Here is an 18,362-nt window from a genome sequence, read left to right on the forward strand (position 1 = left end):
TTTGAATTAGAGAACTGAGTATGAAGCAGCCATTTTGAAGAGCGATCGCCACTGTGCTTTGCTCAGTGGAATAGCAAAGTGATTGAAAGAAACTATCGCAATAGCAGCCTCTAGTCACTGTCAACTTTGAATAATTTTCAGAATTTTACAGCCGATCGCCGCATTTTAACAACATATAAAATTACAACAAATAAAAATCGTAACGTGAAAAATCGTCAAATGTATATGCTGACGTTCAATATTTTAACCTAGTTAAACCTGAACGCTTAAAGATTTTAACATTATTTGATGTATCTCATCTTTATGCTTTCTGGTCTGTGTCACTGACATTTGACGTTTCTTCAAATCTTAATTTGGAATTTAGCGCCGCAAACGTGAAAAATTTCATTAAAACGTTTTTAAAAGTTTTCCCAAATATTTCTTTATTTAATTTTATTCTTAATTAAAACTTAAAATTAATAATGAATGACTTATCGCCGATCAACAACAATAACCTCCTTGAAGAAGCCACTTCCAAAATAGGACCATACACTAAACCAACTAATTTGAAACGCAATCTTGAAAGCAATCCGTTAAGCTCGCCTGCCAAACAGCCTAAATATGAAAAATGTGATAGTCTTCCATCTGCGAAACCCCATTCTAGTCCAAAGAAAAGAATTGACATTACAGTTACAGCCGAAGAACCCAAAAATAAATTCATCTACGGAAACTATAGTCGCTACTATGGCTATCGCAATTCAAAAGATTTCCACGATGTCCGGTTAGATGTATTCGAAGCAAACAAAGAACTATTCAATGGAAAAGAAATTCTAGACATTGGCTGTAACAGTGGTTTAGTCACGATGGAAGTAGCCAAGAAATTGGAGATTAAACACATTACGGGAATTGATATCGACAAGGGCCTTATCAATAAGACAATAAAATTCATTTCAAAATTAAAGAAATCTTCGTCGGGGAACGTAAGGAAAAATTTCCCGTTCAATGTGAGTTTTATTCATGGAAACTACGTTCTTCGAGATGATATACTTTTAGAAATAGAAGAGCCACAATTTGATTTGATACTTTGCCTTTCGGTGACAAAGTGGATTCATTTGAATTTTGGTGACAACGCTTTGAAGCAGGCGTTTAGGAGAATGTACGCTCAGCTGCGACATGGAGGAAGATTAATTCTAGAGCCACAGCCATGGGATGGGTATAAAAGAAGGAAAAAACTCACAGTAAGTTTTTTTTCTGTTTTTTTCGTTAACAACGTTCTTCTAATCAGGAGTTTTTTATTTCAGCCAGAGATATTTAAAAACTATCGAGAGATTAACTTTAAGCCACAAGACTTCACCGACTATCTGCTGAGCAGTGAGGTTGGTTTTAAGTCTGTCACACTTTTAGCTGTACCTGATCATCGAACCGAGGGATTCCGAAGACCTATACAATTGTTTTTAAAATAGAATTAAGGAAGTGGTATTGTGATTACAACTAATACAAATATGTAAGACTAGTTAGTTGGAACTTGGAAGTCCGTATTTCAGTATGTTATCATGAGTTATGTTTTTACAAAATACTTCCAACGTAGTTAATAAGTACTACTAAAACGTGCTCATACAGGCTAGCATGCAACTTGAGAAGGAACCAAAATAGGACATTGTTGACTTTTGTACCAATAAATACAGCCTTTTGAAATTTAAATTATGTATTAAACTACTATTTATGAAGCTATATAAAACCTATTAGAAAATTTAAGTTACTTTAGCATGAACATTTTCGGAAATACCTACAATGCTTCAAGATTTGGTTAGTAATCCGACGAAGGTACAATACATAAATTTTCTACATTTCAAATCAAAATTTGATAATTTCATATTTAGAATAGCGATTAGCGAACAAAACTCGATAGAATAAAGTGTAGTTCAAGTACTAAAACCCTAATTTATAAATAGTGAATATTGGCTAATTTAAACGATTCGCTTTTTAATATAAGGTAAGGGGGTTATATTAACTTGTCAGCCCTAGCAAAGTATCAATTTCGTACGAATCGCAGAATTTTTGTCTGTTGAAAGAGCATCTCCAAGTATGAAATCGGAGAATTTTTCGCTCCGACTGATGTATCTTACTTATGTTTTATTACTAACTGGAGGCTCCAAAACTAGTGGGATACATTCGTTGTGACTTAAAATTTGTCTTGTCGAAAACCAAGTTATCTACTTATGTCGTAAAAAATAAAAAGAGCCGTATGGAGAAGATTGGCTTTTTTGGTCACAATGGTTCTAGCCATGAAACAATTAAGCATAAATTGGCTTTTCCCGACGACGTTTTGACAGGGGTTGCTGTCTTCTTCAGGGGATCTTACATAAAAATAACAAAAATTATTGTATTTAATCTACATTAAAAAAGCAAGAATTTTAAAATTAAAATGAGAAAAAGAAAATGCACTTTTTAATTTTTAAATTTTTGGTTTTTTTTTAAATTGTTGTTATTTTTCTGTTGAGTCCCCTGAAGAAAACAGCAACCCCTTTCGAAAAGTCGGTAAAATCCAATGTTTGCTTAATTGTTTCATTGCTACAACCATTGTGACCAAAAAAGCCAAAGGAAAATAATATTTTAATCTTCTCGACTTATCCAAATAAAAACTCCTATTTCGACTACCGTAAATAATGTAATTACTAAATACGAATATAATTTGAAATATAATTTTTGAACTCATTTGCGAGAAATGAGAAATAAATAAAAAATAAAATACTGGGTGCTTTGGCATTCGATAATTAGCTCATTTCGTGCAAATTTTTTGGAAATTATTTAATTTAAAAATCTTATGAGCCCAAATGTGATAACTTCGCAAATTACTTCTTTGCGATTGTCAACCTGAATCGCATTGAAAGTGGAAATATTTTAAAAGACTATACGATTTTTTTTTCGTATGTCGTTTTCTTTTTGCTTTTGAGATTTTTGTTTAAAAATCTCAGATTTTTGCCTGCAAATAGAATATGAAATCTAGTTTGTACGAAATATGTTCATATAAAAAAAACTTCTTTAACATAAAACAACAACAAATGCTCAGACTAGTGCGTGTGCTTGTATGTGTGAATCTTGATAAAAATCGATATTCAGGGGCAGGGATGGGACTTTTTGAAACAAATGCCGGAGTAGATTTGAACAAATAACGCAGTAGATTCATTTTTATCGCAGTAGATTTTCATATTTTTGTATTTCCTTAAAAAATAACAAAAACTAAACATTCATTTCTTTTTAGAAAAAAATGTATGCATTTTTGTGTTAATTATACGTAAAAACACACGTTAAGTATTAAAATGAGATTGACTGCATTCAAAATAACGATCAAACAAATAATTTGCTGATAATATTTTTACATGAGATTCACGTGGAAATTTTCCAAACGAAACATTTTTGTTCTCATGGAATTTTAAAAACGGCAGAACTAGATTTTTGTTCGCCACTAAATTTTAAGTCAGAAGAGACCTGTCAACTACCTCGCAGAGTGCTGCTAGAATATTTAAGAGGCAAGGAGCCGATTTTGAAAAATCCTGTAGCTAAAAATAGCCTTTTTAAAATATGGCCTAAAAAACGTATATAATTTTTTTTTTTTTTGGTATGAGATTTTTGATTTTTTTAAATTTTCAGAAAAATTTTGGTATCAGATCTCAAATACAATTTTTGTTTTTCATTTTGTTGATATTTGTATATTCTGGTTTGTTATGCTTTCTGGTTTGTACAGCTTTCCTCACGGAACTCATAATACAAATAAAAGTAAAGTTAATTTTTTTCGGGTGAAATCTTGTTTACATGAAACTCACAATAGGCTGATAATTTTTTTTTTTTTTGTAATACAAAAAGTGCAGTAGATTTTATTTAAAGGCAGTAGATTTGTTTCTTGAAGAAAATGCAGTAGATCTACTGCTATTGCAGCAAAGTCCCATCCCTGTTCAGGGGCCCTATTTTGTATTACGAAACGAAAGGCAAAACAACGATACCCAGGACAACGATAGTAACGACATAGAGCGATTTAGTACAACGATAATGCATGGTTGAAAATATTGCCAGATAAAAATGAAAAAACAATTTTTTTTTCAAGCCTACCAACTTCACGCCAATGAAAAGCTGTCAAAAAATAAGTAGATAAACAAAATCTTCAGTGGCAAAAAAAAATTTCTTTTACTTTCTTGTGCTATTTAATAATATTTTCTATTCAAAAACATAATAAAACTGAAGTTATGGATATAATTTGTGATTTCGACTATTTATTTTATGAATTTAAAGAGGAAAATCATCTTTCCGAGAACTTAATCTCTGCCATTGCCAATGTGGTGGGAAAATATTTTTTTTTACTTTTCTTGTGCTATTTAATAATGTTTTCTATTGAAAAACATAATTAAATTAAAGTTATGGTCATATTTCTTTATTATGACTATTTAATTTATGAGTTTAAAGAAGAAATTTATCTTTCCGAGAATTTTATCTCTGCCAATTGGCCATGGAAGATCAATTGTTTGTTTTATCTTTTTGTTGTGTTGTGGTGTTTTAATAATAATACGAAATTTGCTTCTTTGTTTTAATATTTGAGTTTGTTTATATATTTGTATGTTCATTGCAATCAGTGGAATTCGAAGTTCGACAAATTTTTTTTCTAAACAAGACAAACGAGAACGAAGGTCAAACGATAGGCAAATGACAGTCGTAAGGACTAACGAGTATCGAAAAATTCTAACGATTCTCGTTGAACACAATCGCATTTCAACGATTACGAAGTAATTTCAACGATAATCGTAATACAAAATAGGGCCCCAGGGGTCAAATCGTCGCATACGTTAACGAGTAACTCGTTAACGAAATCTGTTCATTTGGCATGATGTCATACGTACAGCAAACGACTTCGTATTCAACTGAACGGAATGTCATTCGTTTGGTTTGAAGCTTTCGAACAAATTGTTAATGGGTTCAAAAAGTAATGAAAATATAAGAATATCTTATTTTAAAAATAATCAAACTGTTTGAAATCACGAAAACATACATTAGGGCATATATTAACAAAATAAAATTTCACCAAAAGAGTTCAAAGCAACAGCACCAACCCCCAATGATTTAAGAAAAAAATAATTCCTCAAATTAGAATTATATGGAAAAAAAAAATTTGATTTTAAAACTAAAACGACGTGATTAGCCAAAAAAATAATAAAACTCTTAAAAAAAATTAAAAAAAAATTCTTGGTCAGCTATTACATGAAGCCTCAAGAGGCTTGACTCTTTTTTCGAATTTTCTTTTGATAATCATTCTGTGAGGCGCATACTATTACACGATGCCTCTTGAGTCAAAGACTCAAATTTGACATTTCTTTTTTGATTTCAGTATTGTTGTTGTTGTATTCCACCAAGAAGCAAAAAGAAATGAAAGGGAATGTTGAAAAAAGAAAGAGTGGAAAAAGAAACGTCAAAAAAGAGTCTCGGAATTTTGGCCCACGACTCTCCGGTCGGATAATTTTTTGTTTTATCTTCTTTCTCTTTTGCACTCATTGGTTTTGAAAAGAGGCGCGCCTCTTGAGGCTTCATGTAATAGCTGACTTGTCAAAAGTGGGATTCGAACTCATGTCATTTACGCTCCCATATCTTTAGAAAGCAACTTTGTTTTTTGAGTCAGGTGCCTCAGACCACTCGGCCATCCTCGCATAGGGGTCGACGAAGTCAAATTTATCACCAATTATGGGTGCTTTCATAATTGCATGGTTGCTTTGTTTACATGCGGTCATTTGCGATCAGACTAATGTCAGAAAAACTATTTGCGCATGTATTTTACTTTGAATTTATGAACACTTTTTCTGATTTGCGTCATTTGCCAAAATTTTTAAGTTGCAATTCAGCCTCTTCTCCAAATTTAACAATATATTATCTTAATTTCATCCTTTAAGAAAAAAAACTTTTTTTAAACATTTCTGTCAATATTTACAAATTTATTATATCCAAGAAATTCGCGGCTATTTTTGTTATTTTGACTTGAACTTTGAATTTCCAATTAAAATTTTGACAGAATTGAGAAACAAAGAAAAGCTGTATCACCTTTTACGTCATGTTCCTTCTTTCTTTAAGTTTAAATTCTTTGCGCATGAGAATTTTTTCATTTGCACATTTGCGCTGCAAATATATGCGTTTTACATTTATGAACACCTGACATTTGTCATTTGCATTAATAGGGGGGTTCACATTGACTAACTTACCGGACAGACCAGCCGCCATTTGGTCTGATCTGATGCTGTTTTGATAGTGTGAACACCCATCCGACAGCCTGTCCGGTTTGCCGGATGGTTTTCAAAAAATTTTGATTTTTTGGTGGTCGGACGAACATGTTAGTCAATTAAACGACATGTCTGTCCGGCAGACAGTGATAATCCATTGTCTCTAATTTGAGAGCAGAATAGGGTAAAGATATATTAAAAATAAGCTGAAAAGTGGGTTTTGATGAAAATTGTCTGATGAGTGTGAACGAAAAATATAATTCGGCCATCAGGCCAAATGACAACGGGTCTGTCCGGTAAGTTGGTCAATGTGAACCCCCCTAATGAAAGCTTTGCATTCGTCATACTTGCGCAACCATGCGTTTATGAAAGCGCCCTATGTTTTGGCCTATGCAGTTGTACATTCTACCAAAAATTTCTTTCTGTTTTCTAACGTATGCCGTCATCCCAATCTCTGTGCTCGTTTAATGTATCACGAAATTATCTTTCGTACGTTTGAGGTTTCGTAAACGGATGCGACGATTTGGCCCCAGATTTTTGAATCTAAAAGTCGTAAATAGATCATGCGAAACCTGTAAGTTTTCCACTTTTTCCCCTCTTCACCCTCTCTTTCAGGTTTCAGCTGTCAGATTCACAAATCTGATTCTAAAACTCGACAATAGAAAACGACACTAATGTGTTTTATAAGCCTTTTTGTTCTTTTTTTTTAATTTTCAATACGGATGAGCGGCCCCTTGCGGTAATTTTAAAAATAAAAAAAAATCTTTTAATACTTTTTTGGACCCAATGCAACTTTTACGGGGGTTTTTATTTTGCAATTTTATTTTTTTCCATACAATGTCGCTCCGGTCTACAGTATATCGCGGTTAGCGTACATACATTTTCAGTTTTCACCATTTTTAATTTGGATTCGTTAATATGAACAGACCAATTTTGTATCTGGATTTCAGATGAAACATCCGAGTTCTTCAAACAATGAACACGCCATATTTATATGGTGACGTTTGATTTCGATTTGACACTTATATTTTTAGAAAAAAATTGTTGATACTTTCGGCGATTTGCTGTTCTGTGTTCTTTGTTTGGGAAATATATTAAAATAAAATAAACAAATATGGGTAAGTTTTTCTAAAACATTCATTAAACAACTACTTGAATTCATAAAATATATAAAAATAAAACTTGGTCAAATGAATTTCTTTAAACTTAAAAACAAAAAAACTACAGTAGTAGTTCGATATTTTCGCCGGTTTTACCTCATAAAATACCCAACATTATTTTCCGGCTCAAAAGTCTGGGACAAAAAAGAGTTGATGTCTTTTTATAATTATCTCATTCTTTTTCTACGCTACATCAACCAGGTCAAAACCATTATAAGGATAAAGAGAAAACAGGAATGCTTTCTTACAACAATGTAGTTGGTTACCAACGCCTACATTTTTTTAAGATTCGGGTTCAACTTTAAAATTAAATTCTATACCATTTTCGTCTTAAAAAAAGGCAATCAGTATGAAAAACAGTATGAATCACTATAAGACAATGGGACTTAGATTTTTAACATCCCATTGAATTATGAGAAGTTACTTATGATTTTTTCTGCACTAAAAAAAGTCTGTCTACAATGTCTTATGTGCCGATCAATCTTATTCTAGAAACTTGGCTGCAAGTAGCCGAGTATGTCCTTTTTGAACAACAGCATATACTTGGTTTTGCCCTCATTGAACTTTGAACCGATTTTTCCGCTTCGGTGCTTAAAAAGCGCGATTAACATCACGTTCTTCCGACTTTGTCAACATCGTCGGCATGTGCAAACAGCTGGACGGACTTTTGAAGATGGTCCCTCTGGTGTTGACGTTAGAGTTCTGTATAATTCTCTGTTGGAGTTAAAGAAATCTCATGCCTTTTCTAAACCTTTTTCGACATCAAAAGCATCGGTTAGGTCTATTTCGACCGAAACAAAACGGAGCAGCGTCTACTGCTAATAGCTTTATCAAAAAAACATGACCACTGTATATTTTGTACAATTATGTACACTTAAAAAAGAAACAATATACTCATGTTAATCCGCCCGAACATATTTATCCATAAAAATCTGTCATTAAAAATATTAATCCTTGTGTGGAAGTGCTCTAAATAATTCTTTTATTTTTTCTATTATCCAAAACTCGTTTTTCACATTCCAGCTCAACAAAACTCATTCGTCTCTTTTGTTGTATCGTCTATACTTGTTGTCGTTCTGCTCGCCACACTACGCTTTTATAACCCATGGTTCAATGCATCTCCTCAAAATACTATCGTAGGAGGTTTTATCGGATCATGGCTTTTCATTTTCACACTTACATCGGTGTCTAACATAGAGATGATTGCTTTCGGAAGCAATTTTCAAGCAAAGTTTATTCCAGAGATAGCGTTTTGTTTAATCACCTCCGTAATAGCATGTGGAGTGGTTCATCGTGTTTGTGCAACAACTTGGTAAGTTTTGATTGATTTACTTATTTTTTAAATAGTAATTTTTGTCTTCCTTTCCTTTTCCTATTACAGCATTCTCTTTTCGATTGTTGGTCTTTTCTTTTTGAATAAAATTTCTCAGAAATATCATAATGCAGGATCGGCGACGGTAGAACAAGTTTCATTCCGTAAAACTGGTGGACGAAAAAATAAATAAACACAAAATTAACCAATTTAATTAAATTATGCAATTTCCAGTGCATTTAATAAAGTATTTTATAAAAAAAACTAATATAGTTTTCTATTGATATCAATCATGTTTTTGTATGTTTTAAAAAAAATATATTTTTTTTAAGAAGCTGTTGATCTCGGTTGCTGTTACTGGACCTATAATAAGACATAGGATCAATTAACAGTATGAAATAGATGATGGGTGGCAATTGACGTTATATCGATGGCTTAGTTCTGTGTTAAAGTTCATATACAGCTGCGGTCAAAAAAATAGCAGTGCATCGAAAAATATTTCAAATAAAATATAAAACATAAAAAGAGTTTCGATGTTGGATTTATTTTTTAGTAAAACTATTTTAGATACATTCTTGATTAATTTTTAGTATGAATGAAATTTAATTTATTGCTAATAGCTAAGCAATAATCCAAAAACAAAATAAACCCAAAAATTAGGCGGTCAAAATAATAGCAGTGATTTTCTTTTTCTAGTAAATTTAAATAAAACAAAGGCACAAAAAGTTCAAATAAACGGTATTTTACTTGGCAAAAGCTAGCATTTGCTCCCTTGACCTTTATTTTTAATTAAAGCTTGTCAAAAACCTTTTATGGGGCCGACAAGTCGCTGAGATCTGTGAGGTGTTTTAGCTCACCAAACCTGCTCAACAACGGTCCATAACTGCCGTTATGTTTGGGTTTTGCTTTATAAACTTCTTCTTTTATATCCTCGCAATGATTCTAGAAAAGATCGAGGTCCAAAGACTAAGCAGTCCACTCCATAAGCTAAATCTTAATGTTTTGAAACTATTGTTTGGCTGCTCTCCTGAAGTATTTTGGGTTATTATCTTGTTGGAAGACCCATTTAAGCGGTATTTTGAAGTCGACGTATAGCAGCATACTGTTTTACAAGATATCCAGGTACTACTGCTGGTTTATTTTAGTTTTAATCTAATATAATAGACCAAGTCCGTAGTAGGACAAGTTTCTCCAAATTCTTATACAATAATTTCATTCATACTAAAAATTAATCTAGAATGTATCTAAAATAGTTTTACTAAAAAATAAATCCAACATCGAAACTCTTTTTATGTTTTATATTTTATTTGAAATATTTTTCGATGCACTGCTATTTTTTTGACCGCAGCTGTATAAGGTCCGTTCCACATTCAGTCTGAAACTTCGAATTATTTGGTTATTTTTGGTACCGAGTCTATTTCCAAGTTTCAACTACAAAAATTCTGTAGAAGAGAGCGCTCATGAGATAGTAAAAACAAATTTAGTACCAAGAATTTGTTTGGACAGAAATATGAGTTCTGTCGAATGAAAAGTTGACGTCAAGCAAATAAATAAGAGAAGAAAACGAATAAAATTGTGGTGATTTTTAAATTGAACATTAAGCATAAAATATGAAATTGTGTTGTATAATGCTGTTCAACTTGTTCCAGACTCTTTTGTAGTCTTTCGTACTTTTATTTTCTTCTGAGATAACTCTCTCTCAACTCTCATAAAATTCCGAAAAAAAAAAATATTCTGAGAGAAACAATATTCCTCTGAAGATTCACGATAAAGCCCGTTGAATTTGGCGGAAAGCCAACTAGTCTTATTGAGTTAAAACAATTTTGCTTTCCGCATAATTACGTACACCAAAAAATATTAAATCGTTAAATCAAAATTGTTTTTTTTTTTTATTTGTATTTTATTTAATTTGTGTATATGTAATATGAATGTATGTATATCAATTACAATTTTCTCGTTAACAAATTACAATTTTGCAAAGTTTTTTTTTTTAATCAAGCCTTTCTTTGTTTAGCAATAAAACACTTCCATGTGTTAGAAAATAACTTTTATAACAATAAGCATAATATAATAAAAATAGATATTGATTTGATCGCATAATTTTTTAATAAAATTTATATAACACCAGTTTGATATATATTGCGTGGTTTTGGTTTTGGCATTGTTCCAAGTTGATGGTAGACTTCTATTAGTATTTCACTTTTAACTCCGGAATATTTTTCATATCTATCGAAGGCTGTCACCAGAAGATTTTCAACCAGATAATTTTTGTTTTTAATAACAAAATTAGGCTGAAACGAAAAATGAAAAAAAAAAACAGCAAAATATAAATTTTGTTTACATATACCTATGTATGTATAAATCTATTTAAAATTAAGACATAAATTACATAACCGAGTAAAAACTTGTTTGATACAAGCATAGCCAACAAAAATCGTAAATTGACGCGACTCTTTCTTAGTTCAAAAAGAACAGAATTGCCTTAATAGTATAGTCAAATCAGACGAACAAATTAAATCAGGGGGAACATCACAAAAACTATTTACAGGACTATCTTTTCATTTTAAAATATTAAAACAAAATAAATTTCTTTTTTATGGTTATGGCTTATTATTATTAAAACTATACTTACATCAACTGTTACATCTGGAGCTGGTTTAACAGCATGTTGTCCAATAAATAAATCTCTAAGAAGCATTTCTACGCTGAGTCTTAATGTCTCATTTTTTGCTAAAATGCCACAACTTTCAGTTAGACTAAGAAAATGTCTACAGAAATTTACAGTTGATTGAGTTAGATTAACAAAGGTATCCCCAGTAATTTGTGATTTCATATTGATCCCGAGTTTGTCCATATCTCTTAAGAATTTCTTCACATTCGGTTTGTTTTGCAAATTATGTGGAGTCCATGCATCTTCAGTGCGCCCAATTGTTTCAAGTAACCGAATTCGTGAATCTTCGATTATTTGATCGAGAGTGTTGCGAAGTAGTCCCTCGACATGGTATGACAAATCCAATCCAATTTCGGTAAGCTGATTGAAATCATACAAAATAGTTTAAAAATATGTCATTTAGGGACAATTTTTCAATACTCAGTTAAACCACAGTTAAAGTTTATTCATGTAAATAAAAGTATTTTTTTTTTTGCTTTAATCTTCTGATAGTTTAACTGATAATTGAAAACCAGCTTTTAAAATATTAAAAATCTCACTATGGAACAGGGCTCTCTTATACTTTCAACGATTTTTGCTACAGTTTCTAATAGAACACCCTTTATAAGGTAATGTTTAATCAACTGTCCTGCAAAATATTGCAACTCAGCATTGCACCAAACTATTAGAGCTGAAATTATAGCACAATTAAAATTGATACTAGTTTATAGACAAGATGAAATCACTTACAACTAACGCAAGCAGATTGCTCTCCGAAGGCTTTTAAGAACTCCGTCACTACATGTGCCATGTCACGAAAGAAGATTTGAGAAATATCCTGGTTCCCTCGACGCGTCTCACGCTGTGAAGCACGAATGGTCACTGTACTCACTCTCAATAAAGTTGCACAAGCTTGCCTTTCTCGGCGCATTTCAACAAGCAGTTTTAAAGGTTTCCCAGATAGCAGTAGTGCCAGTGGTAATGAACGGTTTTGACAATTAGATAAATCTTGGAGCAGTACATTCACTAAATTAGTTCGCAAATTTTTAATTTTTGCTGATATTTCGGCTGCATTCCAAAACGTTGCATCTTTTCTAATATGCTCCTCGGACTTTTGGAGCAGTCCTAAAGCATCTTCAAAGTGTCGTTGAACAATAAACGCCTCGATTTCATCAGGGGCCGATGATAGCCAATCGGGACCCCAATTTTCTTCAATAGTATTTATATTTTCGTTTGGACTTAATTTGCTTTCAGAAGACTTTGTACTTAGAGATGAACTTTGTTTTTGAAGTTTTGGCGGCTGTGGGGCTGGACCTTTTTTATGTTGTTTGTTATTTGGATTAAATTTGAATGCTGCCTCAAACTTTTCTATCCATTCATTCTGAAAAAATAAACAAAATTGTGTTGTTCATTGCATATTTTAAGAGCAGTGTTTTTAAATGAGAAAATTACGATCAATAGAGTATTTGTTTGTAACAATATAAATGTTGTTTATTGGAAACGAAATAATATCGGTGTATTTTGGGCACGAGATTTTTAATGTATAAATAGTTCCTAACACAAAGTTGCAAGTGTGCTTTTTGATGTCGAATTACTTTCAAATTTTGGGATAGCCACAAAGAAATGAATGTGGATATGCTTAAAAGGGCTAAATCCCAGAGAAAGAAGCTCCTCCTGCTAGTATGTATTGACAGAACACCAGAGTTATGCAAAATGGGAGGGGTTTATAAGGAGAACTCGATGCATATTGTTTTTTTAAATTCTAACATTAAAATGGAAGATCAACACTGAGACGGGTAATGCATTCTCGTAGCACGACTAAAGAAAGAATCTTTATACATTGGATGCGATTGTTTTGATTGATTTTAAAAACTGTACAAATAGCTCATGTGAGTCTTAGGAGCACCTGCCCGGATATGGGAATTATACTCAAGCTTTGGATGAATATAAGCTTCTATAGATCAGAAGGAGTAAAAAATTTCTACATTTTTGCAAGAAAACGCATTTTACAAAGTTTTCGGCGACATCGAATATCGGGGACACAAAGGCAAAACCACGAATCTGCAAAATTGTAGTTTTGAGAAAAACGACTTCAAACTTTTGGAAACTCTTATGGAAACTCGTGAAACGAAAATTGATTGTTTAGGCTTCTAGGCAACAGATGGAGGATTGGGATCGACGCCGTGAATAGAGGGACCGATAACAGGGAAAATGAAGCATTAAAGTGAAAATGTCCAAAAATGCAGATTCGTGTTTTTGGCGTTTTACCGACGATGTGTGCTCTACAGAAGGTGGTTTGAAATGGACAAACCAAGAATCGAAAGCATGTACCACTCAAGGAGGGTTTTCGTTTTAACAATAGGAAAGCATTGCGTTTTAGAGTCATGAAATTGTTATGTTATGATCCTCTCGACACATCGAAATCATAACAGCGCCAAAAAAGGCCAAATATTACTAAATTCGGCAGTCTCAGACTGAGTGTGGTACGGACTTATTATTGCATTGAAAAGATGCTAATAAAATGTAAGCATCTCTCTGCCTTATATTGAAACGCAACCAAATGATATTTATTTTCTTGATTGAAATATATCATAAGGGTTTCTTAACCATCAGCAAATGATACGCATGTATCATCATGTTTTCTTCCTTTACATAAGGACCTCTATCAACTTGGCGTGCGAAACTGGAAGCAGCAAGCTAAGGACAGAGCTGGCTGGCGAAGCTTGTTGGTTGAGGCCCAAAATCCAAAGCGGATAGTAGCCGCCTTACGGCGCTGGTCACCCTAAGTATGTAAGTAAGAAAATATGAAAAATACATACCTTTCCAGCTAGCGTCACGCACTGAATAATTTTCGAGCCATCTGGTGTTATGATGTTTATAGCATTCTTTACCCCTTCCAAATCTTTTATGTTGATAACCGCAACTTTCCTTGGGTCATACTGAGTTACAAATTCTAATCTCCTGTAAAGCAATAGTTTTTCGATATATCCACTCTTTGAGTTCGAAACAAATTTCACTCACCTATCATGCTTTACCTTACACACTATCAGAATATCATTAAATAAAAAGAAAAAAACTCTTTGAATTGGTCTATAATCATTAGAATCCAATTCAATTAATGCTCCTTCGTGTAAGAATACTTTTCCTTCGAGATCACCTTTAAACCCTTGGACTATTTCTTTAATCGCTCTAGCTGCTTGTTGGCTCTGGACATCTTCGTTGTCTTCGTTTAAGGCAACAGGCTCTTTTCCACTAGATTTTGCTGCTGAGCCTTCAATTAGCGAACCTAATATATTTCTTTGTGCAAGAAGAATGTGGGACAGTTGATACATTTCTGATTCCAAGTCTAATTAGAAGAACGAGATGGTTTTTTGGTGAGAATAAAGATATTAAAATGTTTTTGTGGTTAACACTTACGAGAAATCTCCTTGGCAGTGTTGATAAACTGCATATAGTTGGCGTAGACATGTTTTTTGAGGGTGGACGATGTTTTGTCACTGTAGGCTTGAATTTTAGCTTTTCTGCTTTGTAGTTCGGATGCACCTACCGATTCTCGCACTAATGAATTTACATCTGAAGAAAAGGCAGAAGGTACATTAAAGTATTAGAAAAATATAAAGGGTTTTTTAATTTATATTACATTTATCAACAATAAATTCTTTTTTATCAAACTCCCTTAAAGTTGATTCCGTCATATTTTTGTTGTTAATAAAAAAAAAGTACCAAATGACCAATGACACTTCAAAGTTCAAATTATACCATTAAATTTCCACAGATAAGATTTTTCCACCGGATAGAAGGATCAGACTTCCAACTCTGAGGGATATTTTTTACTATACGAAAAATAAACCTAAGGAATTTTACGAATCTGTCAAATTTCTGTCTTTCCCATTTCTTTGACAAAACTGAAGCCTGGTACGCTGCTCGCGCTAAATTTTAGCTCCCATACAAATTATCGAAAATTTTTAGCCGAGATAAAATGGATGCCATACAAGTTATCGATAACTTGTATGGGAATTTTATCTCAAGCCTGGTACGCTGCTCGCGCTAAATTTTAGCTTCCATACAAATTATCGAAAATTTTTAGCCGAGATAAAATGGATCCCATACAAGTTATCGATAACTTGTATGGGAATTTTATCTCAGCTAAAATTTAGCGCGAGCAGCGTACCAGGCTTCAGCTAAAATTTAGCGCGAGCAGCGTACCAGGCTTGAAGCCATAACAACATTGGCTCAAAAAGTGAAAAAGTACAAAAGTGAAAATTTTCAAACGCATTTTTGTATGGTTTTTCGGGCTAGAAAATTAAAATAAATGATGCAGAATGCTTATTTTTCCGCCCAAAAATCAATTTGTAAACTCTTTTTTACAAAAAAATCCCGCTAGGGAGAAAAAAAATGTTTTCACTTTTGTACTTTTAGCCTGGTATGCTGCTCGCGCTAAATTTTAGCTCCCATACAAATTATCGAAAAATTTTAGCCGAGCTAAAATGAGTGCCATACAAATAATCGATAACTTGTATGGAAATTTTATCTTGGCTAAAATTTAGCGCGAGCAGCGTACCAGGCTTTTTCAAAAAGTGGTGAATGTAGTTAAGCCTTGACAGATAATTTAATGGCCAGTTGCACAATTTAATCCGTGGATCAGCGACTATCTTCTGAAATCAAGGCTGGTACGCTCTTCGAGATAAATTTTAGCCGAGATAAAATTCCCATACAAGTTATCGATAATTTGTATGGAATACATTTTAGCTCAGCTAAATTTTTTCGATAATTGGTACGCAGATCGAGCTAAATTTTAGCGAAGATAAAATTCCAATAAAAGTTATCGATAATTTGTATGGAGTTCATTTTATCTCGGCTTAATTGTTTCGATAATTTGTATGGGAGCTAAAATTTAGCGCGAGCAGCGTACCAGGCTTCAGATACAATTTTTCGATAATTTGTATGGGAGCTAAAATTTAGAGCGAGCTGCGTAGCCGAGCTAAAAAATATCCCATACAAATTATCGATAACTTATATGGGAATTTTAGCTGTGGTCTGTTCTTTTAAGCCTGGTACGCTGCTCGCGCTAAATTTTAGCTCCCATACAAATTATTGGAAATTTTTAGCCGAGATAAAATGGATCCCATACAAGTTATCGATAACTTGTATGGGAATTTTATCTCAGCTAAAATTTAGCGCGAGCAGCGTACCAGGCTTTAGCCTGGTACGCTGCTCGCGCTAAATTTTAGCTCCCATACAAATTATCGAACATTTTTAGCTGAGATAAAATGGATCCCATACAAGTTATCGATAACTTGTATGGGAATTTTATCTCAGCTAAAATTTAGCGCGAGCAGCGTACCAGGCTTTTATGTCAAAAATATCGTTGTATTTGTTTTTGTTAGGTTTTATTACAAAATGTCAACTTTGATTTAGGAACGACTAATGTTACATTTTGTTGATCTGTCAAAACAAAATTTTTTGAGATTAATTTTATGAATGAATAAAGCCTGGTACGCTGCTCGCGCTAAATTTTAGCTGAGATAAAATTCCCATACAAGTTATCGATAACTTGTATGGGATCCATTTTATCTCGGCTAAAAATTTTCGATAATTTGTATGGCAGCTAAAATTTAGAGCGAGCTGCGTACCAGGCTTTATTGAATAAAGTTAACTATTGTTAAGCCTGGTACGCTGCTCGCGCTAAATTTTAGCTCCCATACAAATTATTGGAAATTTTTAGCCGAGATAAAATGGATCCCATACAAGTTATCGATAACTTGTATGGGAATTTTATCTCAGCTAAAATTTAGCGCGAGCAGCGTACCAGGCTTTAAGGCTTGGCCACACCGGAGGGTACGCGGTAGCGGTACGGGTAGCGGCAACGATATTTGTATTAAAAAAATTCCACACCCGAACGTTGATGTGTCAGTTTGGAATTTTTTCCATACAAATACCCGTACCGTTACCTGTACCTCTACCACGTACCCTCCGGTGTGGCCAAGCCTTTAGCCTGGTACGCTGCTCGCGCTAAATTTTAGCTCCCATACAAATTATCGAACATTTTTAGCTGAGATAAAATGGATCCCATACAAGTTATCGATAACTTGTATGGGAATTTTATCTCAGCTAAAATTTAGCGCGAGCAGCGTACCAGGCTTTTATGTCAAAAATATCGTTGTATTTGTTTTTGTTAGGTTTTATTACAAAATGTCAACTTTGATTTAGGAACGACTAATGTTACATTTTGTTGATCTGTCAAAACAAAATTTTTTGAGATTAATTTTATGAATGAATAAACAAGAAAGAATTAATTTGGTACTGAAATAATTCTTTTTAATTGAATTCTAAAGCCTGGTACGCTGCTCGCGCTAAATTTTAGCTCCCATACAAATTATCGAAAATTTTAAGCCGAGATAAAATGGATCCCATACAAGTTATCGATAACTTGTATGGGAATTTTATCTCAGCTAAAATTTAGCGCGAGCAGCGTACCAGGCTTAAGCAAATTGAAACAAAAATATGCATTCAATCATTTCAAATATGGAAACAAACAAGAAATTCTCTTCTCACATCATCCCATAGAGGAAGGAATACCTAGAGACGCGACTTCGGTTGGTTTTTCTCTTCCACCCTACAAGCTGCAATGAGAGGAAAAACTCCACAGTGCTTATATGTGGTAGTTTTCCCGTGCATTTTAAATGGCACAAACACATTCAACTGTGGAGTTGAGCTCAAAACAATTAAAAACAATTTAAGTGCTCAGTAGGAAATAAATTCATAAAAAAATAATATAATAAATTCAAAACACGAACCTTTTTTTTTTATTTCTGTACATATTTATTGAAAGGTGGGTGTCTGGAGTGAGCTATTTGAGCTATTCAAGTTCATGAACAAACCAAAATCATGTTTAAATTCAAAATTTGTGAGGACATCTACTGGTGAAAGGAAGGTATTAAACGAATTGTACTTTTCACACGTATTCACAGATAGGAAAACAAGAGAAAAATAAGAGAGATTATCTG

General features: G+C 33.1%; 3 protein-coding genes across 3 annotated transcripts; 2 read left to right on the forward strand and 1 right to left on the reverse strand.

The window, feature by feature from the left end:
* Positions 1 to 293: 293 nt before the first annotated feature.
* Positions 294 to 1,680, forward strand: LOC129913094 (probable RNA methyltransferase CG1239). The gene is made up of 2 exons (XM_055991568.1): positions 294 to 1,217; positions 1,281 to 1,680. Exons 1-2 carry the CDS (start codon positions 462 to 464, stop codon positions 1,440 to 1,442), a joined length of 918 nt encoding a protein of 305 aa, XP_055847543.1. The 5' UTR covers positions 294 to 461; the 3' UTR covers positions 1,443 to 1,680.
* A 5,537-nt stretch (positions 1,681 to 7,217) lies between these two features.
* Positions 7,218 to 8,989, forward strand: LOC129913095 (protein KRTCAP2 homolog). The gene is made up of 3 exons (XM_055991569.1): positions 7,218 to 7,351; positions 8,417 to 8,705; positions 8,775 to 8,989. The coding sequence occupies exons 1-3, from the start codon at positions 7,348 to 7,350 to the stop codon at positions 8,896 to 8,898; spliced, it is 417 nt and encodes a 138-aa protein (XP_055847544.1). The 5' UTR covers positions 7,218 to 7,347; the 3' UTR covers positions 8,899 to 8,989.
* A 1,799-nt stretch (positions 8,990 to 10,788) lies between these two features.
* Positions 10,789 to 15,125, reverse strand: LOC129913092 (exocyst complex component 8). The gene is made up of 8 exons (XM_055991564.1): positions 14,996 to 15,125; positions 14,773 to 14,928; positions 14,377 to 14,701; positions 14,175 to 14,316; positions 12,106 to 12,736; positions 11,916 to 12,046; positions 11,338 to 11,736; positions 10,789 to 10,996 (listed from the first exon to the last, which is right to left on the reverse strand). The coding sequence occupies exons 1-8, from the start codon at positions 15,048 to 15,050 to the stop codon at positions 10,820 to 10,822; spliced, it is 2,016 nt and encodes a 671-aa protein (XP_055847539.1). The 5' UTR covers positions 15,051 to 15,125; the 3' UTR covers positions 10,789 to 10,819.
* Positions 15,126 to 18,362: the final 3,237 nt, after the last annotated feature.

The sequence above is a fragment of the Episyrphus balteatus genome, chromosome 3 (assembly GCF_945859705.1).
Source record: "Episyrphus balteatus chromosome 3, idEpiBalt1.1, whole genome shotgun sequence".
NCBI lineage: Eukaryota > Metazoa > Arthropoda > Insecta > Diptera > Syrphidae > Episyrphus > Episyrphus balteatus.